General features: G+C 47.4%; 1 protein-coding gene across 1 annotated transcript; it reads right to left on the reverse strand.

Annotated features, from left to right (window-relative positions):
* Nucleotides 1–6,644: 6,644 nt before the first annotated feature.
* On the reverse strand, nt 6,645–13,387 carry LOC124002763 (CD166 antigen-like). Its single transcript, XM_046310488.1, has 6 exons — nt 13,235–13,387; nt 11,413–11,581; nt 11,181–11,260; nt 10,714–11,079; nt 10,258–10,518; nt 6,645–7,324 (listed from the first exon to the last, which is right to left on the reverse strand). The coding sequence occupies exons 1-6, from the start codon at nt 13,284–13,286 to the stop codon at nt 7,131–7,133; spliced, it is 1,122 nt and encodes a 373-aa protein (XP_046166444.1). The 5' UTR covers nt 13,287–13,387; the 3' UTR covers nt 6,645–7,130.
* Between the last annotated feature and the right edge of the window lie 7,322 nt (nt 13,388–20,709).

A 20,709-nucleotide genomic window follows, 5' to 3' on the forward strand; every position in this document is an offset into this window, starting at 1 on the left:
TTGTGTGTAGTGACATTCACATCTCCCCAGTCAGCCTGTTGTGTGTAATGACATTCACATCTCCCCAGTCAGCCTGTTGTGTGTAGTGACATTCACATGTCCCCAGTCAGCCTGTTGTGTGTAATGACATTCACATCTCCCCAGTCAGCCTGTTGTGTGTATAATGACATTCACATCTCCCCAGTCAGCCTGTTGTGTGTAGTGACATTCACATCTCCCCAGTCAGCCTGTTGTGTGTAATGACATTCACATCTCCCCAGTCAGCCTGTTGTGTGTATAATGACATTCACATCTCCCCAGTCAGCCTGTTGTGTGTGTTGACATTCACATCTCCCCAGTCAGCCTGTTGTGTGTAATGACATTCACATCTCCCCAGTCAGCCTGTTGTGTGTAATGACATTCACATCTCCCCAGTCAGCCTGTTGTGTGTAGTGACATTCACATCTCCCCAGTCAGCCTGTTGTGTGTGTTGACATTCACATCTCCCCAGTCAGCCTGTTGTGTGTGTAGTGACATTCACATCTCCCCAGTCAGCCTGTTGTGTGTGTTGACATTCACATCTCCCCAGTCAGCCTGTTGTGTGTAGTGACATTCACATCTCCCCAGTCAGCCTGTTGTGTGTGTTGACATTCACATCTCCCCAGTCAGCCTGTTGTGTGTGTAGTGACATTCACATCTCCCCAGTCAGCCTGTTGTGTGTGTTGACATTCACATCTCCCCAGTCAGCCTGTTGTGTGTGTTGACATTCACATCTCCCCAGTCAGCCTGTTGTGTGTAGTGACATTCACATCTCCCCAGTCAGCCTGTTGTGTGTAATGACATTCACATCTCCCCAGTCAGCCTGTTGTGTGTAATGACATTCACATCTCCCCAGTCAGCCTGTTGTGTGTAGTGACATTCACATCTCCCCAGTCAGCCTGTTGTGTGTATTGACATTCACATCTCCCCAGTCAGCCTGTTGTGTGTAGTGACATTCACATCTCCCCAGTCAGCCTGTTGTGTGTAGTGACATTCACATCTCCCCAGTCAGCCTGTTGTGTGTAGTGACATTCACATCTCCCCAGTCAGCCTGTTGTGTGTAGTGACATTCACATCTCCCCAGTCAGCCTGTTGTGTGTAATGACATTCACATCTCCCCAGTCAGCCTGTTGTGTGTATTGACATTCACATCTCCCCAGTCAGCCTGTTGTGTGTAGTGACATTCACATCTCCCCAGTCAGCCTGTTGTGTGTAATGACATTCACATCTCCCCAGTCAGCCTGTTGTGTGTATTGACATTCACATCTCCCCAGTCAGCCTGTTGTGTGTAGTGACATTCACATCTCCCCAGTCAGCCTGTTGTGTGTAGTGACATTCACATCTCCCCAGTCAGCCTGTTGTGTGTAGTGACATTCACATCTCCCCAGTCAGCCTGTTGTGTGTAGTGACATTCACATCTCCCCAGTCAGCCTGTTGTGTGTAGTGACATTCACATCTCCCCACTCAGCCTGTTGTGTGTAATGACATTCACATCTCCCCAGTCAGCCTGTTGTGTGTATTGACATTCACATCTCCCCAGTCAGCCTGTTGTGTGTAGTGACATTCACATCTCCCCAGTCAGCCTGTTGTGTGTGTGTTGACATTCACATTGCCCCAGTCAGCCTGTTGTGTGTATTGACATTCACATCTCCCCAGTCAGCCTGTTGTGTGTAATGACATTCACATCTCCCCAGTCAGCCTGTTGTGTGTATTGACATTCACATCTCCCCAGTCAGCCTGTTGTGTGTAGTGACATTCACATCTCCCCAGTCAGCCTGTTGTGTGTAATGACATTCACATCTCCCCAGTCAGCCTGTTGTGTGTAGTGACATTCACATCTCCCCAGTCAGCCTGTTGTGTGTAATGACATTCACATCTCCCCAGTCAGCCTGTTGTGTGTAATGACATTCACATCTCCCCAGTCAGCCTGTTGTGTGTATTGACATTCACATCTCCCCAGTCAGCCTGTTGTGTGTAGTGACATTCACATCTCCCCAGTCAGCCTGTTGTGTGTATTGACATTCACATCTCCCCAGTCAGCCTGTTGTGTGTGTGTTGACATTCACATCTCCGCAGTCAGCCTGTTGTGTGTATTGACATTCACATCTCCCCAGTCAGCCTGTTGTGTGTGTGTTGACATTCACATTGCCCCAGTCAGCCTGTTGTGTGTATTGACATTCACATCTCCCCAGTCAGCCTGTTGTGTGTAATGACATTCACATCTCCCCAGTCAGCCTGTTGTGTGTATTGACATTCACATCTCCCCAGTCAGCCTGTTGTGTGTAGTGACATTCACATCTCCCCAGTCAGCCTGTTGTGTGTAGTGACATTCACATCTCCCCAGTCAGCCTGTTGTGTGTATTGACATTCACATTGCCCTGTACAGCTTTACTTCAGGATTGGGGATCAATGAAATGGGGTCTCAGTCGACTCAATCAATACCCAATATATATGTTTTCCCAACATCCTCCTCAGAGTTATCAGACTCCAAAACATCCACACAGTATTGTTTTTCCTCTGGAATAGTGTTCAATACACAGTAGGTGTATATACAGTAGGTGTATATACAGGAGGTGTATATACAGGAGGTGTATATACAGTAGGTGTATATACAGGAGGTGTATATACAGGAGGTTGACAATAGATGTGTCTCTATTCACAGTGGTTTCAGAGTCCCACAATAAGAGCTACGATGTTCCCTGGGTGTCACTGAGTAGACTGATACCCCATGTCATTGATCCACAATTTATAGTTAAGGCTGTACAGTGAAATAAGTATGTCCCCCAATGCAATTATAAAGTCTAATACATCCAGTGTGATTAAAACAGATTTTTGTCAAATTAACAAATAGTATTTTGTTGACTTCATATAACATTCTAACTTCGTTTAGCATGATCTATTCAATTACGGCACAATTCCACTATTTGTATTCATTTGCATCACCGTCAATTACATACTTTTATTTTGAAGGTTAGCCGCAAAGTCCACTATTTAGCTAATCCTTACTGTGGCTCGCATCACATAGATGGGTCCGACCACCATTAATCAAATAAAAACTGTCTTATAAATTAGGGTTCTTTTTAGATGATGACACCGAGCTAACTATATAGCTAGGTGTCATCATCTAAAAAGAATACCTAGCTAACTATATAGCTACTGAAACAGATTATGTCGTTTTGCTATGTTTTTGGGGAAGAACATTGTTTGCATCCATGAGCGAGCTAGCTTTTATTTATGACCTGCACTGTAGGTGCGCGAGACAACTTTACCAGCATCAAAACAATACGTAACAATGAACCGTTGGGACATATGAAATACAAGTGATTGTGTAATTAATGTGTAATAACTACGTTAAAAAAAATATGAACGCATTTTCAGGTCCTGATTGGTCAACAAGCTCATTTGAAACGTCAAATAGTGTTAATTGACACGTCAAATCGTGTTAATTGACACGTCAAATGGTGTTAATTGACACGTCAAATAGTGTTAATTGACACGTCAAAAAGTGTTATTTGACATGTATATTTTTTTGGCATGCAAAGACCTAAATGGCGTTTCATATATTTGGCCAGCCTAGGCAGAGCTGTTAAAAAAAATCTATATGTATCCCTAAAGGTTTTTAGGTAAAATAGCCCAATCAAAACGGAAAGCTCCTTGAACGTGGGAATATGCCAGGCCTATTGGGCCAAAATCAATTATGGCCTATTGTATAAATAATAGAACGAAAATGAACGAAATGTTTATGCGTATGTAACCTACCAGTTTAGCACCATACCAGCAGGTGGCACCCGGTATGTAACCTACCAGTTTAGCACCATACCAGCAGGTAGCACCCGGTATGTAACCTACCAGTTTAGCACCATACCAGCAGGTGGCACCCGGTATGTAACCTACCAGTTTAGCACCATACCAGCAGGTGGCACCCGGTATATAACCTACCAGTTTAGCACCATACCAGCAGGTGGCACCCGGTATATAACCTACCAGTTTAGCACCATACCAGCAGGTGGCACCCGGTATATAACCTACCAGTTTAGCACCATACCAGCAGGTGGCACCCGGTATGTAACCTACCAGTTTAGCACCATACCAGCAGGTAGCACCCGGTATGTAACCTACCAGTTTAGCACCATACCAGCAGGTGGCACCCGGTATGTAAGCTACCAGTTTAGCGCCATACCAGCAGGTGGCACCCGGTATGTGACCTACCAGTTTAGCACCATACCAGCAGGTGGCACCCGGTATGTAACCTACCAGTTTAGCACCATACCAGCAGGTGGCACCCGGTATGTAACCTACCAGTTTAGCACCATACCAGCAGGTGGCACCCGGTATGTAACCTACCAGTTTAGCACCATACCAGCAGGTGGCACCCGGTATATAACCTACCAGTTTAGCACCATACCAGCAGGTGGCACCAGGTATATAACCTACCAGTTTAGCACCATACCAGCAGGTGGCACCCGGTATGTAACCTACCAGTTTAGCACCATACCAGCAGGTGGCACCCGGTATGTAACCTACCAGTTTAGCACCATACCAGCAGGTGGCACCCGGTATGTGACCTACCAGTTTAGCACCATACCAGCAGGTGGCACCCGGTATGTAACCTACCAGTTTAGCACCATACCAGCAGGTGGCACCCGGTATATAACCTACCAGTTTAGCACCATACCAGCAGGTGGCACCCGGTATATAACCTACCAGTTTAGCACCATACCAGCAGGTGGCACCCGGTATATAACCTACCAGTTTAGCACCATACCAGCAGGTGGCACCCGGTATATAACCTACCAGTTTAGCACCATACCAGCAGGTGGCACCCGGTATGTAACCTATTTAGCACCATACCAGCAGGTGGCACCCGGTTAAGCACCAGTTTAGCCCATACCAGCAGGTGGCACCCGGTATACCTACCAGTTTAGCACCATACCAGCAGGTAGCACCCGGTATGTAACCTACCAGTTTAGCACCATACCAGCAGGTGGCACCCGGTATATAACCTACCAGTTTAGCACCATACCAGCAGGTGGCACCCGGTATATAACCTACCAGTTTAGCACCATACCAGCAGGTGGCACCGGTATATAACCTACCAGTTTAGCACCATACCAGCAGGTGGCACCAGGTATATAACCTACCAGTTTAGCACCATACCAGCAGGTGGCACCCGGTATATAACCTACCAGTTTAGCACCATACCAGCAGGTGGCACCCGGTATATAACCTACCAGTTTAGCACCATACCAGCAGGTGGCACCCGGTATGTGACCTACCAGTTTAGCACCATACCAGCAGGTGGCACCCGGTATATAACCTACCAGTTTAGCACCATACCAGCAGGTGGCACCCGGTATATAACCTACCAGTTTAGCACCATACCAGCAGGTGGCACCAGGTATATAACCTACCAGTTTAGCACCATACCAGCAGGTGGCACCAGGTATATAACCTACCAGTTTAGCACCATACCAGCAGGTGGCACCCGGTATATAACCTACCAGTTTAGCACCATACCAGCAGGTGGCACCCGGTATATAACCTACCAGTTTAGCACCATACCAGCAGGTGGCACCCGGTATGTGACCTACCAGTTTAGCACCATACCAGCAGGTGGCACCCGGTATGTAACCTACCAGTTTAGCACCATACCAGCAGGTGGCACCCGGTATGTGACCTACCAGTTTAGCACCATACCAGCAGGTGGCACCCGGTATATAACCTACCAGTTTAGCACCATACCAGCAGGTGGCACCCGGTATGTAACCTACCAGTTTAGCACCATACCAGCAGGTGGCATCCTTACACATAACAGTCACTACACTCCCTCTCTTGCTCTTGGTCCTCATATTTGTAAGTCACCTTGATTTAGCACCTGTGTGTTTAATCCGTTTCTTCATAAAACATATTTAGTGAACTCCATGACAGTAGCTAAAGCAAGGGTCTATTAGCAGCACACACGTAGACTACAAATGCATGCTGGGCCGGGCGCGCCCTCAGCTGAAGTGAGTGCTTCTGGAGCGAAATTGGAGAAGACCGAAGCTCCAGCCTTTGGGAATCTCGATCCACGATCCAGTCAAATTGAGCTCTGCTCCATTTCAGCATCGCTCACATACTCTGGTCCATAACAGGCTACTGCGTTGCACTGGTAAATGCTTCACAATGTATTTCTTTGTAGGCTATAGCCTGGAAATAATGAAATAATCTAGCCTAAATAATTCATTTTGGTTCCTTCTCAGGCTCCTGACCAACTTAGTGTTTATATGCTGTTTAATATGACATGTAGCCTATTATGAAATTGGGTCCGGTCTAAAGGCACTGCATCTCAGTGATAGAAGCGTCACTACAGACCTGGTTCGATTCCAGGCTGTATCACAACCGGCAGTGGTTGCGCACAATTGGCCCAGCGTTATCCGGGTTTGTAGTAAGAATGTGTTCTTAACTCAAATCAAATGTATTTATATAGCTCTTCGTACATCAGCTGATATCTCAAAGTGCTGTACAGAAACCCAGCCTAAAACCCCCAAACAGCAAGCAATGCAGGTGTAGAAGCACGGTGGCTAGGAAAAACTCCCTTAACTGACTTGACAAGTTAAATAAAGTTTACAAATACCATTTTTTTTAAATCATGTTCATCATTTCATGTTTATTCAAATACCTTTCATTCACATCCATATTGTTTAGTTTCAATACTTAAAAACAATTGGTAGGTCCAGGTAGTCAAAAAAATAGATTAAATTGTGATTTAAATTGTGATAAAAATGAATGGAGCGATTTTGGAGCAGTGTGTTTTTTTTTCTGTGAGGGAGCGGTAGCCTCTGACCCCAACCCCTCCTCTACATAAAGGACGTGGAGAGCCACACCCACTCATCAGGATTCCACATGCTCTGACCCCAACCCCTCCTCTACATAAAGGACGTGGAGAGCCACACCCACTCATCAGGATTCCACATGCTCTGACCCCAACCCCTCCTCTACATAAAGGACGTGGAGAGCCACACCCACTCATCAGGATTCCACATGCTCTGACCCCAACCCCTCCTCTACATAAAGGAAGTGGAGAGCCACACCCACTCATCAGGATTCCACATGCTCTGACCCCAACCCCTCCTCTACATAAAGGACTGGTCCATTCCGTTGTGTTGCACCACGTGTTTGTTCTTGTGTCGTCGTGGCAACATGTCTTTCAGCTGGTAGTGGCCCATGCGCCTGTGTTTATAGTAAGAGGAGTAGGTGAAACAGGAGACAACCAAGAGGATCACCACCACAGCTGCAGCCAGCCCTGCAAAGATGGGCAGGTAGTCCACTAGAGGGCAGGAGAGTAGAGGGAGAGGAGAGGGAGATGCAGAGGGGAGGAGGAGGAGAGGAGGGAGGAGGAGGAGGAGGGAGGAGGAGGGAGATGCAGAGAGGAGGAGGAGGAGGAGGAGGAGGAGGAGGAGGAGGAGGAGGAGGAGGAGGAGGAGGAGGAGGAGGAGGAGGAGGAGGAGGAGGAGAGGAGGAGGAGGAGGAGGAGGAGGAGGACACTTTATGTTCCAGCCTTATTCTAAAATGGATTCAATAAAAAAATACCCTCATCAATCTACACACAATACCCCATAATGACAAAGCGAAAACAGTTTAAATATATGTTTTAATACTTATTAAAAATGAAAAACAGAAATACCTTATTTACATAAGTATTTGGACACTTTGCTATGAGACTCGAAATTGAACTCAGGTGCATCCTGTTTCCATTGATCATCCTTTAGCCGTTTCTACAACTTGATTGGAGTCCACCTGTGGTAAATTCAATTGATTGGACATGATTGGGAAAGGCACACACCTGTCTATGTAAGGTCCCACTGTTGACAGTGAATGTCAGAGCAATAACCAAGCCACGAGGTCAAAGGAATTCTCCATTGAGCGCCGAGATGTGATTGTGTCCCGGCACAGATCTGGGGAAGGGTACCAAAGAATATCTGCAGCATTGAAGGTCCCCAAGAACACAGTGGCCTCCATCATTCCTAAATGGAAGAATTTGGAACCACCAAGACTCTTCCAAGAGCTGGCCGCCCGGCCAAACTGAGCAATCAGAGGAGAAGGGCCTTGGTTGGGGAGTTTAACCAAGAACCCAATCGTCACTCTGAAAAAGCCCTAGAATTCCTCTGTGGAGATGGGAGAACCTTCCAGAAGGACAACCATCTCTGCAGAACTCCACCAATCAGGCCTTGTAAACATGTGTTGTCTGAATGCAGATGTATTGACCCTCTGGGCGGAATAAACTTGGTTGAACTTTCATAAATGTTCGTTGAGTTTTTCACTCTGAGATTTAGAGCCTAACAATTCGAACCAGAGACTGTAGTGACGCTTTTGCACTGAGATGCTGTGCCTTAGACCGCTGCACCACTCGGGAGCCCAAATACAGGTGTGCCAAGCTTGTACCGTCATACTCAAGAAGACTCGGGGCTGTAATCTCTGCCAAAGGTGCTTCAACAAAGTACTGAGTAAAGGTTCTGAATACTTACGTGAATGTGATAACATTTTGTATTTATTATAAATTTGCAAAAATGTCTAAAAACCTGTTTTTGCTTTGTCATTATGGGGTATTCTGGGTAGATTGATGAGGTGGGGGAAACAATTGAATCAATTTTAGAATATGGCTGTAAAGTGACACAATTTGGAAAAAGTCAAGGGGTCTGAATACTTTCCACGCAACCAACCAATCAGTCAATGAACCACCCAACCAATCAACCATCCAACCAATCATCCATCCAACCAACCAGTCATTCAATGATCCATCCAACCAATCATCCATCCAACCAACCAGTCATTCAATGAACCACCCAACCAATCAACCATTCATCCAACCAGTCATTCAATGATCCATCCAACCAATCAACCATTCATCCAACCAATCAACCATCCAACCAATCAACCATCCATCCATTCAACCAATCAACCATCCAACCAATCATCTATCCAACCAACCAACCAACCAATCATTCAATGAACCACCCAACCAATCATCCATCCAACCAACCAGTCATTCAATGATCCATCCAACCAATCAACCATTCATCCAACCAATCAACCATCCAACCAATCAACCATCCATCCATTCAACCAATCAACCATCCAACCAATCATCTATCCAACCAACCAACCAATCATTCAATGAACCACCCAACCAATCATCCATCCAACCAACCAGTCATTCAATGATCCATCCAACCAATCAACCATTCATCCAACCAATCAACCATCCAACCAATCATCCATCCAACCAACCAATCATTCAATGATCCATCCAACCAATCATCCATCCAACCAACCAGTCATTCAATGAACCACCCAACCAATCAACCATTCATCCAACCAATCAACCATCCAACAAATCAACCATCCAACCAATCATCCATCCAACCTACCAATCATTCAATGATCCATCCAACCAATCATCCATCCAACCAACCAGTCATTCAATGATCCATCCAACCAATCAACCATCCAACCAATCAACCATCCAACCAATCATCCATCCAACCAATCATCCATCCAACCAACCAGTCATTCAATGATCCATCCAACCAATCAACCATCCAACCAATCAACCATCCAACCAATCATCCATCCAACCAACCAATCAGTCAATGATCCATCCAACCAATCAACCATCCAACCAATCAACCATCCAACCAATCATCCATCCAACCAACCAATCAGTCAATGAACCACCCAACCAATCAACCATCCAACCAATCATCTATCCATCCAACCAATCATCTATCCACCCAACCAATCATCCATCCAACCAATCATCTATCCAACCAACCAACCAATCAGTCAATGAACCACCCAACCAATCAACCATCCAACCAATCATCCATCCAACCAACCAATCAGTCAATGAACCACCCAACCAATCAACCATCCAACCAATCATCTATCCAACCAACCAGTCATTCAATGAACCACCCAACCAATCAACCATCCAACCAATCATCTATCCAACCAACCAGTCATTCAATGAACCACCCAACCAATCATCCATCCAACCAATCATCCATCCAACCAACCAGTCATTCAATGATCCATCCAACCAATCAACCATCCAACCAATCAACCATCCAACCAATCATCTATCCAACCAACCAATCATTCAATGAACCACCCAACCAATCAACCATCCAACCAATCATCCATCCAACCCACCAACCATCCAACCAATCATCCATCCAACCAATCAACCATCTGTCTCACCTGTGACCTCCACGTTAACAGTACAGGTGCTGTTTCCCAGGAGGTTTCTGGCGATGCAGGTGTAATCTCCAGAGTGAGACTTGGCAATGTTGGTGATGGTCACTACGGATCTCTCTTCCATGGGGTTGGGGTCGGCTTGGGAGAGCAACCAATCGTACGAGGGGGCAGGGTTACCTTTTGCACTACAGTTAAGTGATAGGGTGTCACCCTCCGTGATGCTCATGGAGAAACATCCAGGACTCATAGTGATCTGAGGCTTGTCTGGGGGGGGGATGAAACAAGCGATAAAGAGAGATGAGAAACAAGTTGATTAATGAGCGATAAAGAGAGATGAGAAACAAGTTGATTAATGAGAGAAAATGAAGTGAAAACAGCATCTGTCAACGTCATGACTCGTCTGGTGTCTAACTAACTGTTGTACTAAATGTGTGTAGACAGAGAACCAGAAGGACTCACAGTGCACGTTGGTGTTGAGGCGGTTTGAGTCCATTACAGGAGGAGGTTGGGGTCCCTCTGGTCCCAGATCCAACATGGCTGAACACAACAACTGGGCCCCGTCGTCAACACTAGTGGGGGAGAACTGCAGGGAATAGCTCTCGTTTACCGGTTCCCTAGTGTCATTGTTCAATTGTTGAATGTTGTTGTTCAGTGGTTGTGTGTATAACACTGTCCGTTCACCATTGGTAGAGACTTTGTAGAAGGTCACCGTGAGTCTCCCAATAGGAGCGATGTTCTGGACAAGACACTGCAGCAGGTACTGATCCCCCTCAACCATCGGATCAGGGTACTTCCTGTAGCTGATGGAGACACGGTCTGGAAGCTCTGTGGAGGAAGGGAAACACACAGTGTTTAACACTGCAGAGCCATAGTAAGAATACATTCAGAAACACCAGAGAAGATAAGATAAGAGAGAGGTCACTCACTATAAACTGTGATGTTCAGCTGTTCCTGACACAGGCCTCCGTCTGTGTAGCATGTAGGTTTGATATTCCAGTCAGTCACACTGTCAAATCAAATGGAATATTTAAAGTGCATTTAAAATAAATCAAAAATAGAAGCCAGAACTGTCTAAAACAGTAAAAACCATTCATTAAAGGCTTTTCTAACACGTTTTTAACAAGTTTTAAAAGTCTCATCTGTGTCTGCCTCTCTCACCTGTCCACCCTCCAGCGTAGGATCTTCACCTTGTTGTCTGTTAGACCAACCCCTCCCTGGGTGGCTTCCCAGGCCATCTCTACAGGGATATCTGAGCTGCAGTTAGAGGAGGCTGGGTCTCCATGCTTCACCACCAGCCTGGCAGGACTGACCACCAGGCACTCAGCATCTGGAAGACCAAGGACAAGTGAAAACTTTATTGTTCTGTTATTGTTGATTTTATTGTTCAAACCAAACAGGACGATATTATTGTCTCATGTTTATATCTATCTGTATGGTAATCAACTACATGTTACACTCCATAACCCAGAAGTTGCCACACACACACACACACACACACACACACACACACACACACACACACACACACACACACACACACACACACACACACACACACACACACACACACACACACACACACACACACACACACACAGTACATCTCCCGTACTAGCAGACCCCATGCTTCTAATGACCTCTAGTTATCACTATGGCAACACAGACAACATCTGGACCCTCCTCTTCCTGCCATTGTGCTCTGTGACGCCTAACACACACACACACACACACACACACACACACACACACACACACACACACACACACACACACACACACACACACACACACACACACACACACACACACACACACACACACTGGCCTACAGCCAGATCCACACAGAATCTTTGGACTCCAAATACTATTTCACTCTGCCCTAATAAGTACCACGAAACACACAGGCTTTCCAATTGATCAATTGATCAATTTCAAAATACCTCATATTAAATAAATAAAGTACTAAAATAGAAAAACGAAACAGAAAAACACCTAAGCTATTCGGAGTCGATTGCCTCAATCTAATTGGTGTAGTAATAACATCCCCATCAAAATATGTCTGTTGAAGCTGTTGTTATGTGTGTGCTGCGTCTCAGTCTACTGCATCCGCCTTTTGTCGTCATTCTGCATCTGCTGTGGAAAGAGGCAGAGCTACAGTGTAACGATGAGACTCTCGCGAATATGAATGTGTTCCCCGTTCTGCTCTACGACCCTCACAAACCCCACGGGACTCGTCTGAAGTCGGTACCGCCGATGTGCCAACTTCCGTCTGTGGCGTCCGAACCTCTTGGTAAACAAACTACTGTGACATCACTATGGAAACGGGAAAGGTAAAAATAAATACATTGCGGTGTCCCCCCAAAAAAATGGGTTAAATATGTGTCAAAGCTAAATATATATTCGCTTTTAAGTATTTTTTGGGGGGGATACTAACAGGAATCCTGAAATCAAATAGTTAAATGATCAATGGTACGATCATCTTAGAACAATTCCCGATGTAATCTCAGTAGAATGTAATTTACCAAGCACCTGTATCACAACATTGTACTAGACCAGAAGTCTAATTTACCAAGCACCTGTATCACAACATTGTACTAGACCAGAAGTCTAATTTACCAAGCACCTGTATCACAACATTGTACTAGACCAGAAGTCTAATTTACCAAGCACCTGTATCACAACATTGTACTAGACCAGAAGTCTAATTTACCAAGCACCTGTATCACAACATTGTACCAGAAGTCTAGACCAGACCTGTCTAAACGTTGTACTAGACCAGAAGTCTAATTCACCATGCACCTGTATCACAACATTGTACTAGACCAGAAGTCTAATTCACCAAGCACCTGTATCACAACGTTGTACTAGACCAGAAGTCTAATTTACCAAGTACCTGCATCACAACATTGTACTAGACCAGAAGTCTAATTCACCAAGCACCTGTATCACAACATTGTACTAGATCAGAAGTCTAACTTACCGGTGAAGTCACAATACAGAGACAATAATGAAACAAGTGTTACAATCTCCATTCCCCGTAATAATCCCTGAGCGTCCCTCAGTGAAGGACACTGTATTCTGATAGGCGTTTTGACTGGAAACTCCCCAACGATCCGCCCTCTTTCTCTCTCTCTCTCTCTCTCTCTCTCTCTCTCTCTCTCTCTCTCTCTCTCTCTCTCTCTCTCTCTCTCTCTCTCTCTCTCTCTCTCTCTCTCTCTCTCTCTCTCTCTCTCTCTCTCTCTCTCTCTCTCTCTCTCTCTCTCTCTCTCTCTCTCTCTCTCTCTCTCTCTCTCTCTCTCAATGAGGGGAGAGAGGATGGGGGTGGGGAGGATGGGGGGGGGGTGGGGCGGGGTGTAGTAGGTTCCTGTCGGTGTCATTGGTTTGGAATTTCCTAAAAAGCTCAAGAAAATTTTGTTCTGTTCCTCCCCTATTTCTGTGTGACATTACAGGCTACAGAGAGGTGAGTGAAAGACAGAGAGAGAAATGGAGAGGGAGATGGGGGAGAGAGAGGGAGATGGGGGAGAGAGAGGGAGATGGGGGAGAGAGAGGGAGATGGGAGAGAGAGAGAGGGTGATCGGGGAGAGAGAGGGAGATGGGAGAGAGAGAGAGAGAGAGAGAGGGAGATGGGGGAGAGAGAGACCCAAATAAGGACAGTAGTGCCACCAGGCGTCTCTCACCACAAACACACACAGTGTCTCATCTGATGAGCCCATTCTATTGAAAGGGAGCAGGTTACTTACCCAAATGACTTTAGTTTCTGTGTTTTTTTAACCAGAGTTCTACACTGAGTTTACCAAAACCCAGCAGCATTGCAGTTCTTGACATGAACCGGTGTGTCTGGCTCCTACTAACATACTCTGTTCAAAAGCCACTTAAATAGATTTACCCATTCACCCTCTGAATGGCACACATACACAATCCATGTCTCTAATATCTCAAGGCTTTAAACATCCTGCTTTATCCTGCCCCCCCTCTCCCTTCAACTACACTGATTGAAGTGGATTTAACAAGTGACATCAATAAGGGATCATAGATTTCACCTGGTCAGTCAATGTCATGGAAAGAGCAGGTGTTCATAATGTTTTGTACACTCAGTGTCTGTGTACAAAACGTATTGGGACAGTGACATATGTTTAGAAACGTTTAGAAATTACAGCACTTTTGATTTGAAATTATACAACGACTACGAGGTTAAACTGCAAACTGTCAGGTTTAATTTGGTGAACCGTTTAGAAATTATATTTGAAATTATACACTATTTTTTTTAATTTGGTGAACCGTTTAGAAATTATAGCACTATTTTTTTTACAAAGTATCACCCATTTTATGGGACCAAAAGTATTGGGACAAATTCACGTATATGTGTATTAAAGTAGTAAGTATTTGGTCCCATATTCCGAGTACCAGATGATCACATAAAGCTCATGACTCTACAATCTTGTTGGATACATTTGCTGTTTGTTTTGATTGTTTCAGATGATTTTGGACCCAATAGAAATCACTGGTAAATAGTGTGTTGTGTCACGTTAGAGTCTCTTTTATTATAAATAAGAATATAATATGTTTCTAAACACTTCTACATTCATGTGGATGCGACCGTGATTATGGAGAGTGAGAAGGTTACAGACCCACAAATATCATACCCCCAAGACATGCTAAACTCTCACCATTATAATAACAGGGGAGGTTAGCATTTCATATCATATACCTCCAAGACATGCTAACCTCTCACCATTACAATAACAGGGGAGGGTAGCATTATTGGGCGGTATGATATTTGTGTGCCAGAGAGCTAAACAGAACTGAGGAAGTTGATTAGATCTTAACACACACAACATTCCTGAACTACCTCTCTGTAATGTCAGCCCTCCTCCTCCTCTTATACTTGTCCCAAATGGCACACTATTCCCTATATAGTGCACTACGTTTGACCAGTGGCGTTGCACTACATAGGGAATAGGGTGCTGTTTGGGACCTTTATTCCAGGAGTTTATAATGTCTCTGTTAATGGTGCATTCAAGTAGTGTTCAGTCAGATTCTCAGATGTACCTCTCCCTCCCTCTGCCCTCTCTATCTCCCTCTCTTCGCCCTCCCTCCCTCCATCTGCCCTCTCTATCTCCCTCTCTATCTCCCTCCCTCTGCCCTCTCTATCTCCCTCTCCATCTCCCTCTCTATCTCCCTCTCTATCTCCCTCTCTATCTCCCTCTCTTCGCCCTCCCTCCCTCCATCTGCCCTCTCTATCTCCCTCTCTATCTCCCTCCCTCTGCCCTCTCTATCTCCCTCTCTATCTCCCTCTCCATCTCCCTCTCTATCTCCCTCTCTTCGCCCTCCATCTGCCCTCTCTATCTCCCTCTCTATCTCCCTCCCTCTGCCCTCTCTATCTCCCTCCCTCTGCCCTCTCTATCTCCCTCCCTCTGCCCTCTCTATCTCCCTCTCTTCGCCCTCTCTCCCTCCCTCTGCCCTCTCTATCTCCCTCTCTTCGCCCTCCCTCCCTCCATCTGCCCTCTCCCTCCCTCTGCCCTCTCCATCTCCCTCTCTATCTCCCTCTGCCCTCCCTATCTCCCTCTGCCATCTCTATCTCCCTCTCTTCGCCCTCCCTCCCTCCATCTGCCCTCTCCATCTCCCTCTCTATCTCCCTCCCTCTGCCCTCTCTATCTCCCTCTCTATCTCCCTCCATCTGCCCTCTCTATCTCCCTCTCTATCTCCCTCGCTCTGCCCTCTCTATCTCCCTCTCTTCGCCCTCCCTCCCTCCATCTGCCCTCTCCCTCCCTCTGCCCTCTCCATCTCCCTCTCTCTCCATCTGCCCTCTCTATCTCCCTCTCTATCTCCCTCGCTCTGCCCTCTCTATCTCCCTCTCTTCGCCCTCCCTCCCTCCATCTGCCCTCTCCCTCCCTCTGCCCTCTCCATCTCCCTCTCTATCTCCCTCTGCCCTCCCTCCCTCCACCTGCCCTCTCTCCCTCCCTCCATCCCTCTGCCCTCTCTCCCTCACTCCCTCTGCTCTCTCTATCTCCCTCTCTATCTCCCTCGCTCTGCCCTCTCTATCTCCCTCTCTTCGCCCTCCCTCCCTCCATCTGCCCTCTCCCTCCCTCTGCCCTCTCCATCTCCCTCTCTATCTCCCTCTGCCCTCCCTCCCTCCACCTGCCCTCTCTCCCTCCCTCCATCCCTCTGCCCTCTCTCCCTCACTCCCTCTGCCCTCTCTCCCTCCCTCCCTCTCTCCATCAATCCATCTGCCCTCTCTCCCTCCCTCTCTCCATCAATCCATCTGCCCTCTCTCCCTCCCTCTCTCCCTCAATCCATCTGCCCTCCCTCTCTCCCTCAATCCCTCTGCCCTCTCTCCCTCTCTCTCTCCCTCTCTCCATCAATCCATCTGCCCTCTCTCCCTCCCTCCCTCCCTCTCTCCATCAATCCATCTGCCCTCTCTCCCTCCCTCTCTCCCTCAATCCATCTGCCCTCCCTCTATCCCTCTCCCTCTCTCCCTCAATCCCTCTGCCCTCCTCCTCTCTCTCCATCAATCCCTCTGCCCTCTCTCCCCTCCATCAATCCCTCTGCCCTCTCTCCCTCCCTCTCTCCCTCAATCCATCTGCCCTCTCTCCCTCTCTCTCTCCCTCAATCCCTCTGCCCTCTCTCCCTCCCTCTCTCCATCAATCCCTCTGCCCTCTCTCCCTCTCTCTCTCCCTCAATCCCTCTGCCCTCTCTCCCTCTCTCTCTCCATCAATCCCTCTGCCCTCTCTCCCTCCCTCTCTCCATCAATCCCTCTGCCCTCTCTCCCTCTCTCTCTCCATCAATCCCTCTGCCCTCTCTCCCTCTCTCTCTCCATCAATCCCTCTGCCCTCTCTCCCTCTCTCTCTCCATCAATCCCTCTGCCCTCTCTCCCTCTCTCTCTCCATCAATCCCTCTGCCCTCTCTCCCTCCCTCTCTCCATCAATCCCTCTGCCCTCTCTCCCTCCCTCTCTCCTCAATCCATCTGCCCTCTCTCCCTCTCTCTCTCCCTCAATCCCTCTGCCCTCTCTCCCTCCCTCTCTCCATCAATCCCTCTGCCCTCTCTCCCTCTCTCTCTCCCTCAATCCCTCTGCCCTCTCTCCCTCTCTCTCTCCATCAATCCCTCTGCCCTCTCTCCCTCCCTCTCTCCATCAATCCCTCTGCCCTCTCTCCCTCTCTCTCTCCATCAATCCCTCTGCCCTCTCTCCCTCTCTCTCTCCATCAATCCCTCTGCCCTCTCTCCCTCCCTCTCTCCATCAATCCCTCTGCCCTCTCTCCCTCTCTCTCTCCATCAATCCCTCTGCCCTCTCTCCCTCTCTCTCTCCATCAATCCCTCTGCCCTCTCTCCCTCCCTCTCTCCATCAATCCCTCTGCCCTCTCTCCCCCTCTCTCCCTCTCTCTCTCCCATCAATCCCTCTGCCCTCTCTCCCTCTCTCTCTCCATCAATCCCTCTGCCCTCTCTCCCTCTCTCTCTCCATCAATCCCTCTGCCCTCTCTCCCTCCCTCTCTCCATCAATCCCTCTGCCCTCTCTCCCTCCCTCTCTCTCTCCATCAATCCCTCTGCCCTCTCTCCCTCTCTCTCTCCATCAATCCCTCTGCCCTCTCTCCCTCCCTCTCTCCATCAATCCCTCTGCCCTCTCTCCCTCCCTCTCTCCCTCTCTCTCTCCATCAATCCCTCTGCCCTCTCTCCCTCTCTCTCTCCATCAATCCCTCTGCCCTCTCTCCCTCCCTCTCCCATCAATCCCTCTGCCCTCTCTCCCTCAATCTCTCCATCAATCCCTCTGCCCCTCTCCCTCTCTCTCTCCATCAATCCCTCTGCCCTCTCTCCCTCTCTCTCTCCATCAATCCCTCTGCCCTCTCTCCCTCCCTCTCTCCATCAATCCCTCTGCCCTCTCTCCCTCTCTCTCCCTCAATCCCTCTGCCCTCTCTCCCTCTCTCTCCCATCAATCCCTCTGCCCTCTCTCCCTCCCTCTCTCCATCAATCCCTCTGCCCTCTCTCCCTCTCTCTCTCCATCAATCCCTCTGCCCTCTCTCCCTCTCTCTCTCCATCAATCCTTCTGCCCTCTCTCCCTCCCTCTCTCCATCAATCCCTCTGCCCTCTCTCCCTCTCTCTCTCCATCAATCCCTCTGCCCTCTCTCCCTCTCTCTCTCCATCAATCCCTCTGCCCTCTCTCCCTCCCTCTCTCCATCAATCCCTCTGCCCTCTCTCCCTCCCTCTCTCCCTCTCTCTCTCCATCAATCCCTCTGCCCTCTCTCCTCTCTCTCTCCATCAATCCCTCTGCCCTCTCTCCTCTCTCTCTCCATCAATCCCTCTGCCCTCTCTCCCTCCCTCTCTCCATCAATCCCTCTGCCCTCTCTCCCTCCCTCTCTCTCTCCATCAATCCCTCTGCCCTCTCTCCCTCTCTCTCTCCATCAATCCCTCTGCCCTCTCTCCCTCCCTCTCTCCATCAATCCCTCTGCCCTCTCTCCCTCCCTCTCTCCCTCTCTCTCTCCATCAATCCCTCTGCCCTCTCTCCCTCTCTCTCTCCATCAATCCCTCTGCCCTCTCTCCCTCCCTCTCTCCATCAATCCCTCTGCCCTCTCTCCCTCAATCCCTCTGCCCTCTCTCCCTCAATCCCTCTGCCCTCTCTCCCTCAATCCCTCTGCCCTCTCTCCCTCTCTCTCTCCATCAATCCCTCTGCCCTCTCTCCCTCCCTCTCTCCATCAATCCCTCTGCCCTCTCTCCTCTAACTTTTTCAACCCCACTCTCTACCCCTTCCTTCTTTTTCACTCCTCCATCTCCCCCGACTCTGAGTGGTACGTGTTTACTCAGAGGAAGGGAGAGTTTCTTATCAGAAGGGAAATACAAACACACACACACAGAGTTTATATCCATCAGAAACAACAGGACTGCTGCTGCTGGGAGAGGAGAGGCAGAGTGAGGCATGAAACAGACAAAGTTAAAGCTCTGGTTAAAAGTAGTATGTAGGGAATAGGGAGTCATTTGGGACATGAATACCCTTGGCCTTGGTACAGACTACTCTGGTTTTAAAGTAGTATGTAGGGAATAGGGAGTCATTTGGGACATGAATACCCTTGGCCTTGGTACTGACTACTCTGGTTTTAAAGTAGTATGTAGGGAATAGGGAGTCATTTGGGACATGAATACACTTGGCCTTGGTACTGACTACTCTGGTTTTAAAGTAGTATGTAGGGAATAGGGAGTCATTTCGGACATGAATACCCTTGGCCTTGGTACTGACTACTCTGGTTAAAGTAGTATGTAGGGAATAGGGAGTCATTTGGGACATGAATACCCTTGGCCTTGGTACTGACTACTCTGGTTTTAAAGTAGTATGTAGGGAATAGGGAGTCATTTGGGACATGAATACCCTTGGCCTTGGTACTGACTACTCTGGTTTTAAAGTAGTATGTAGGGAATAGGGAGTCATTTGGGACATGAATACACTTGGCCTTGGTACTGACTACTCTGGTTTTAAAGCAGTATGTAGGGAATAGGGAGTCATTTCGGACATGAATACCCTTGGCCTTGGTACTGACTACTCTGGTTTTAAAGTAGTATGTAGGGAATAGGGAGCCATTTGGTACTGAGTATTGAATAACCTTGGCCTTTGGTACTGACAACTCTGGTTAAGGTAGTATGTAGGGAATAGGGAGCATGTGTGTGTGTGTGTATATATATACAGTGGGGGAAAAAGTATTTAGTCAGCCACCAATTGTGCAAGTCCTCCCACTTAAAAAGATGAGAGAGGCCTGTAATTTTAATCATAGGTACACTTCAACTATGACAGACAAAATGAGAAAAAGAAATCCAGAAATTGTAGGATTTTTAATGAATTTATTTGCAAATTATGGTGGAAAATAAGTATTTGGTCAATAACAAAAGTTTATCTCAATAATTTGTTATATACCCTTCGTTGGCAATGACGTTGGCAATGACAGAGGCCAAACATTTTCTGTAAGTCTTCACAAGGTTTTCAAACACTGTTGCTGGTATTTTGGCCCATTCCTCCATGCAGATCTCCTCTAGAGCAGTGATGTTTTGGGGCTGTTGCTGGGCAACACAGACTTTCAACTCCCTCCAAATATTTTCTATGGGGTTGAGATCTGGAGACTGGCTAGGCTACTTCAGGACCTTGAAATGCTTATTACGACACCACTCCTTCGTTGCCCGGGCGGTGTGTTTGGGATCATTGTCATGCTGAAAGACCCAGCCACGTTTCATCTTCAATGCCCTTGCTGATGGAAGGAGGTTTTCACTCAAAATCTCACGATACATGGCCCCATTCATTCTTTCCTTTACACGGATCAGTCGTCCTGGTCTCTTTGCAGAAAAACAGCCCCAAAGCATGATGTTTCCACCCCCATGCTTCACAGTAGGTATTATGTTCAATGGATGCAACTCAGCATTCTTTCTCCTCCAAACACGATGAGTTGAGTTTTTACCAAAAAGTTCTATTTTGATTTCATCTGACC

The sequence above is a fragment of the Oncorhynchus gorbuscha genome, linkage group LG18 (assembly GCF_021184085.1).
Source record: "Oncorhynchus gorbuscha isolate QuinsamMale2020 ecotype Even-year linkage group LG18, OgorEven_v1.0, whole genome shotgun sequence".
NCBI lineage: Eukaryota > Metazoa > Chordata > Actinopteri > Salmoniformes > Salmonidae > Oncorhynchus > Oncorhynchus gorbuscha.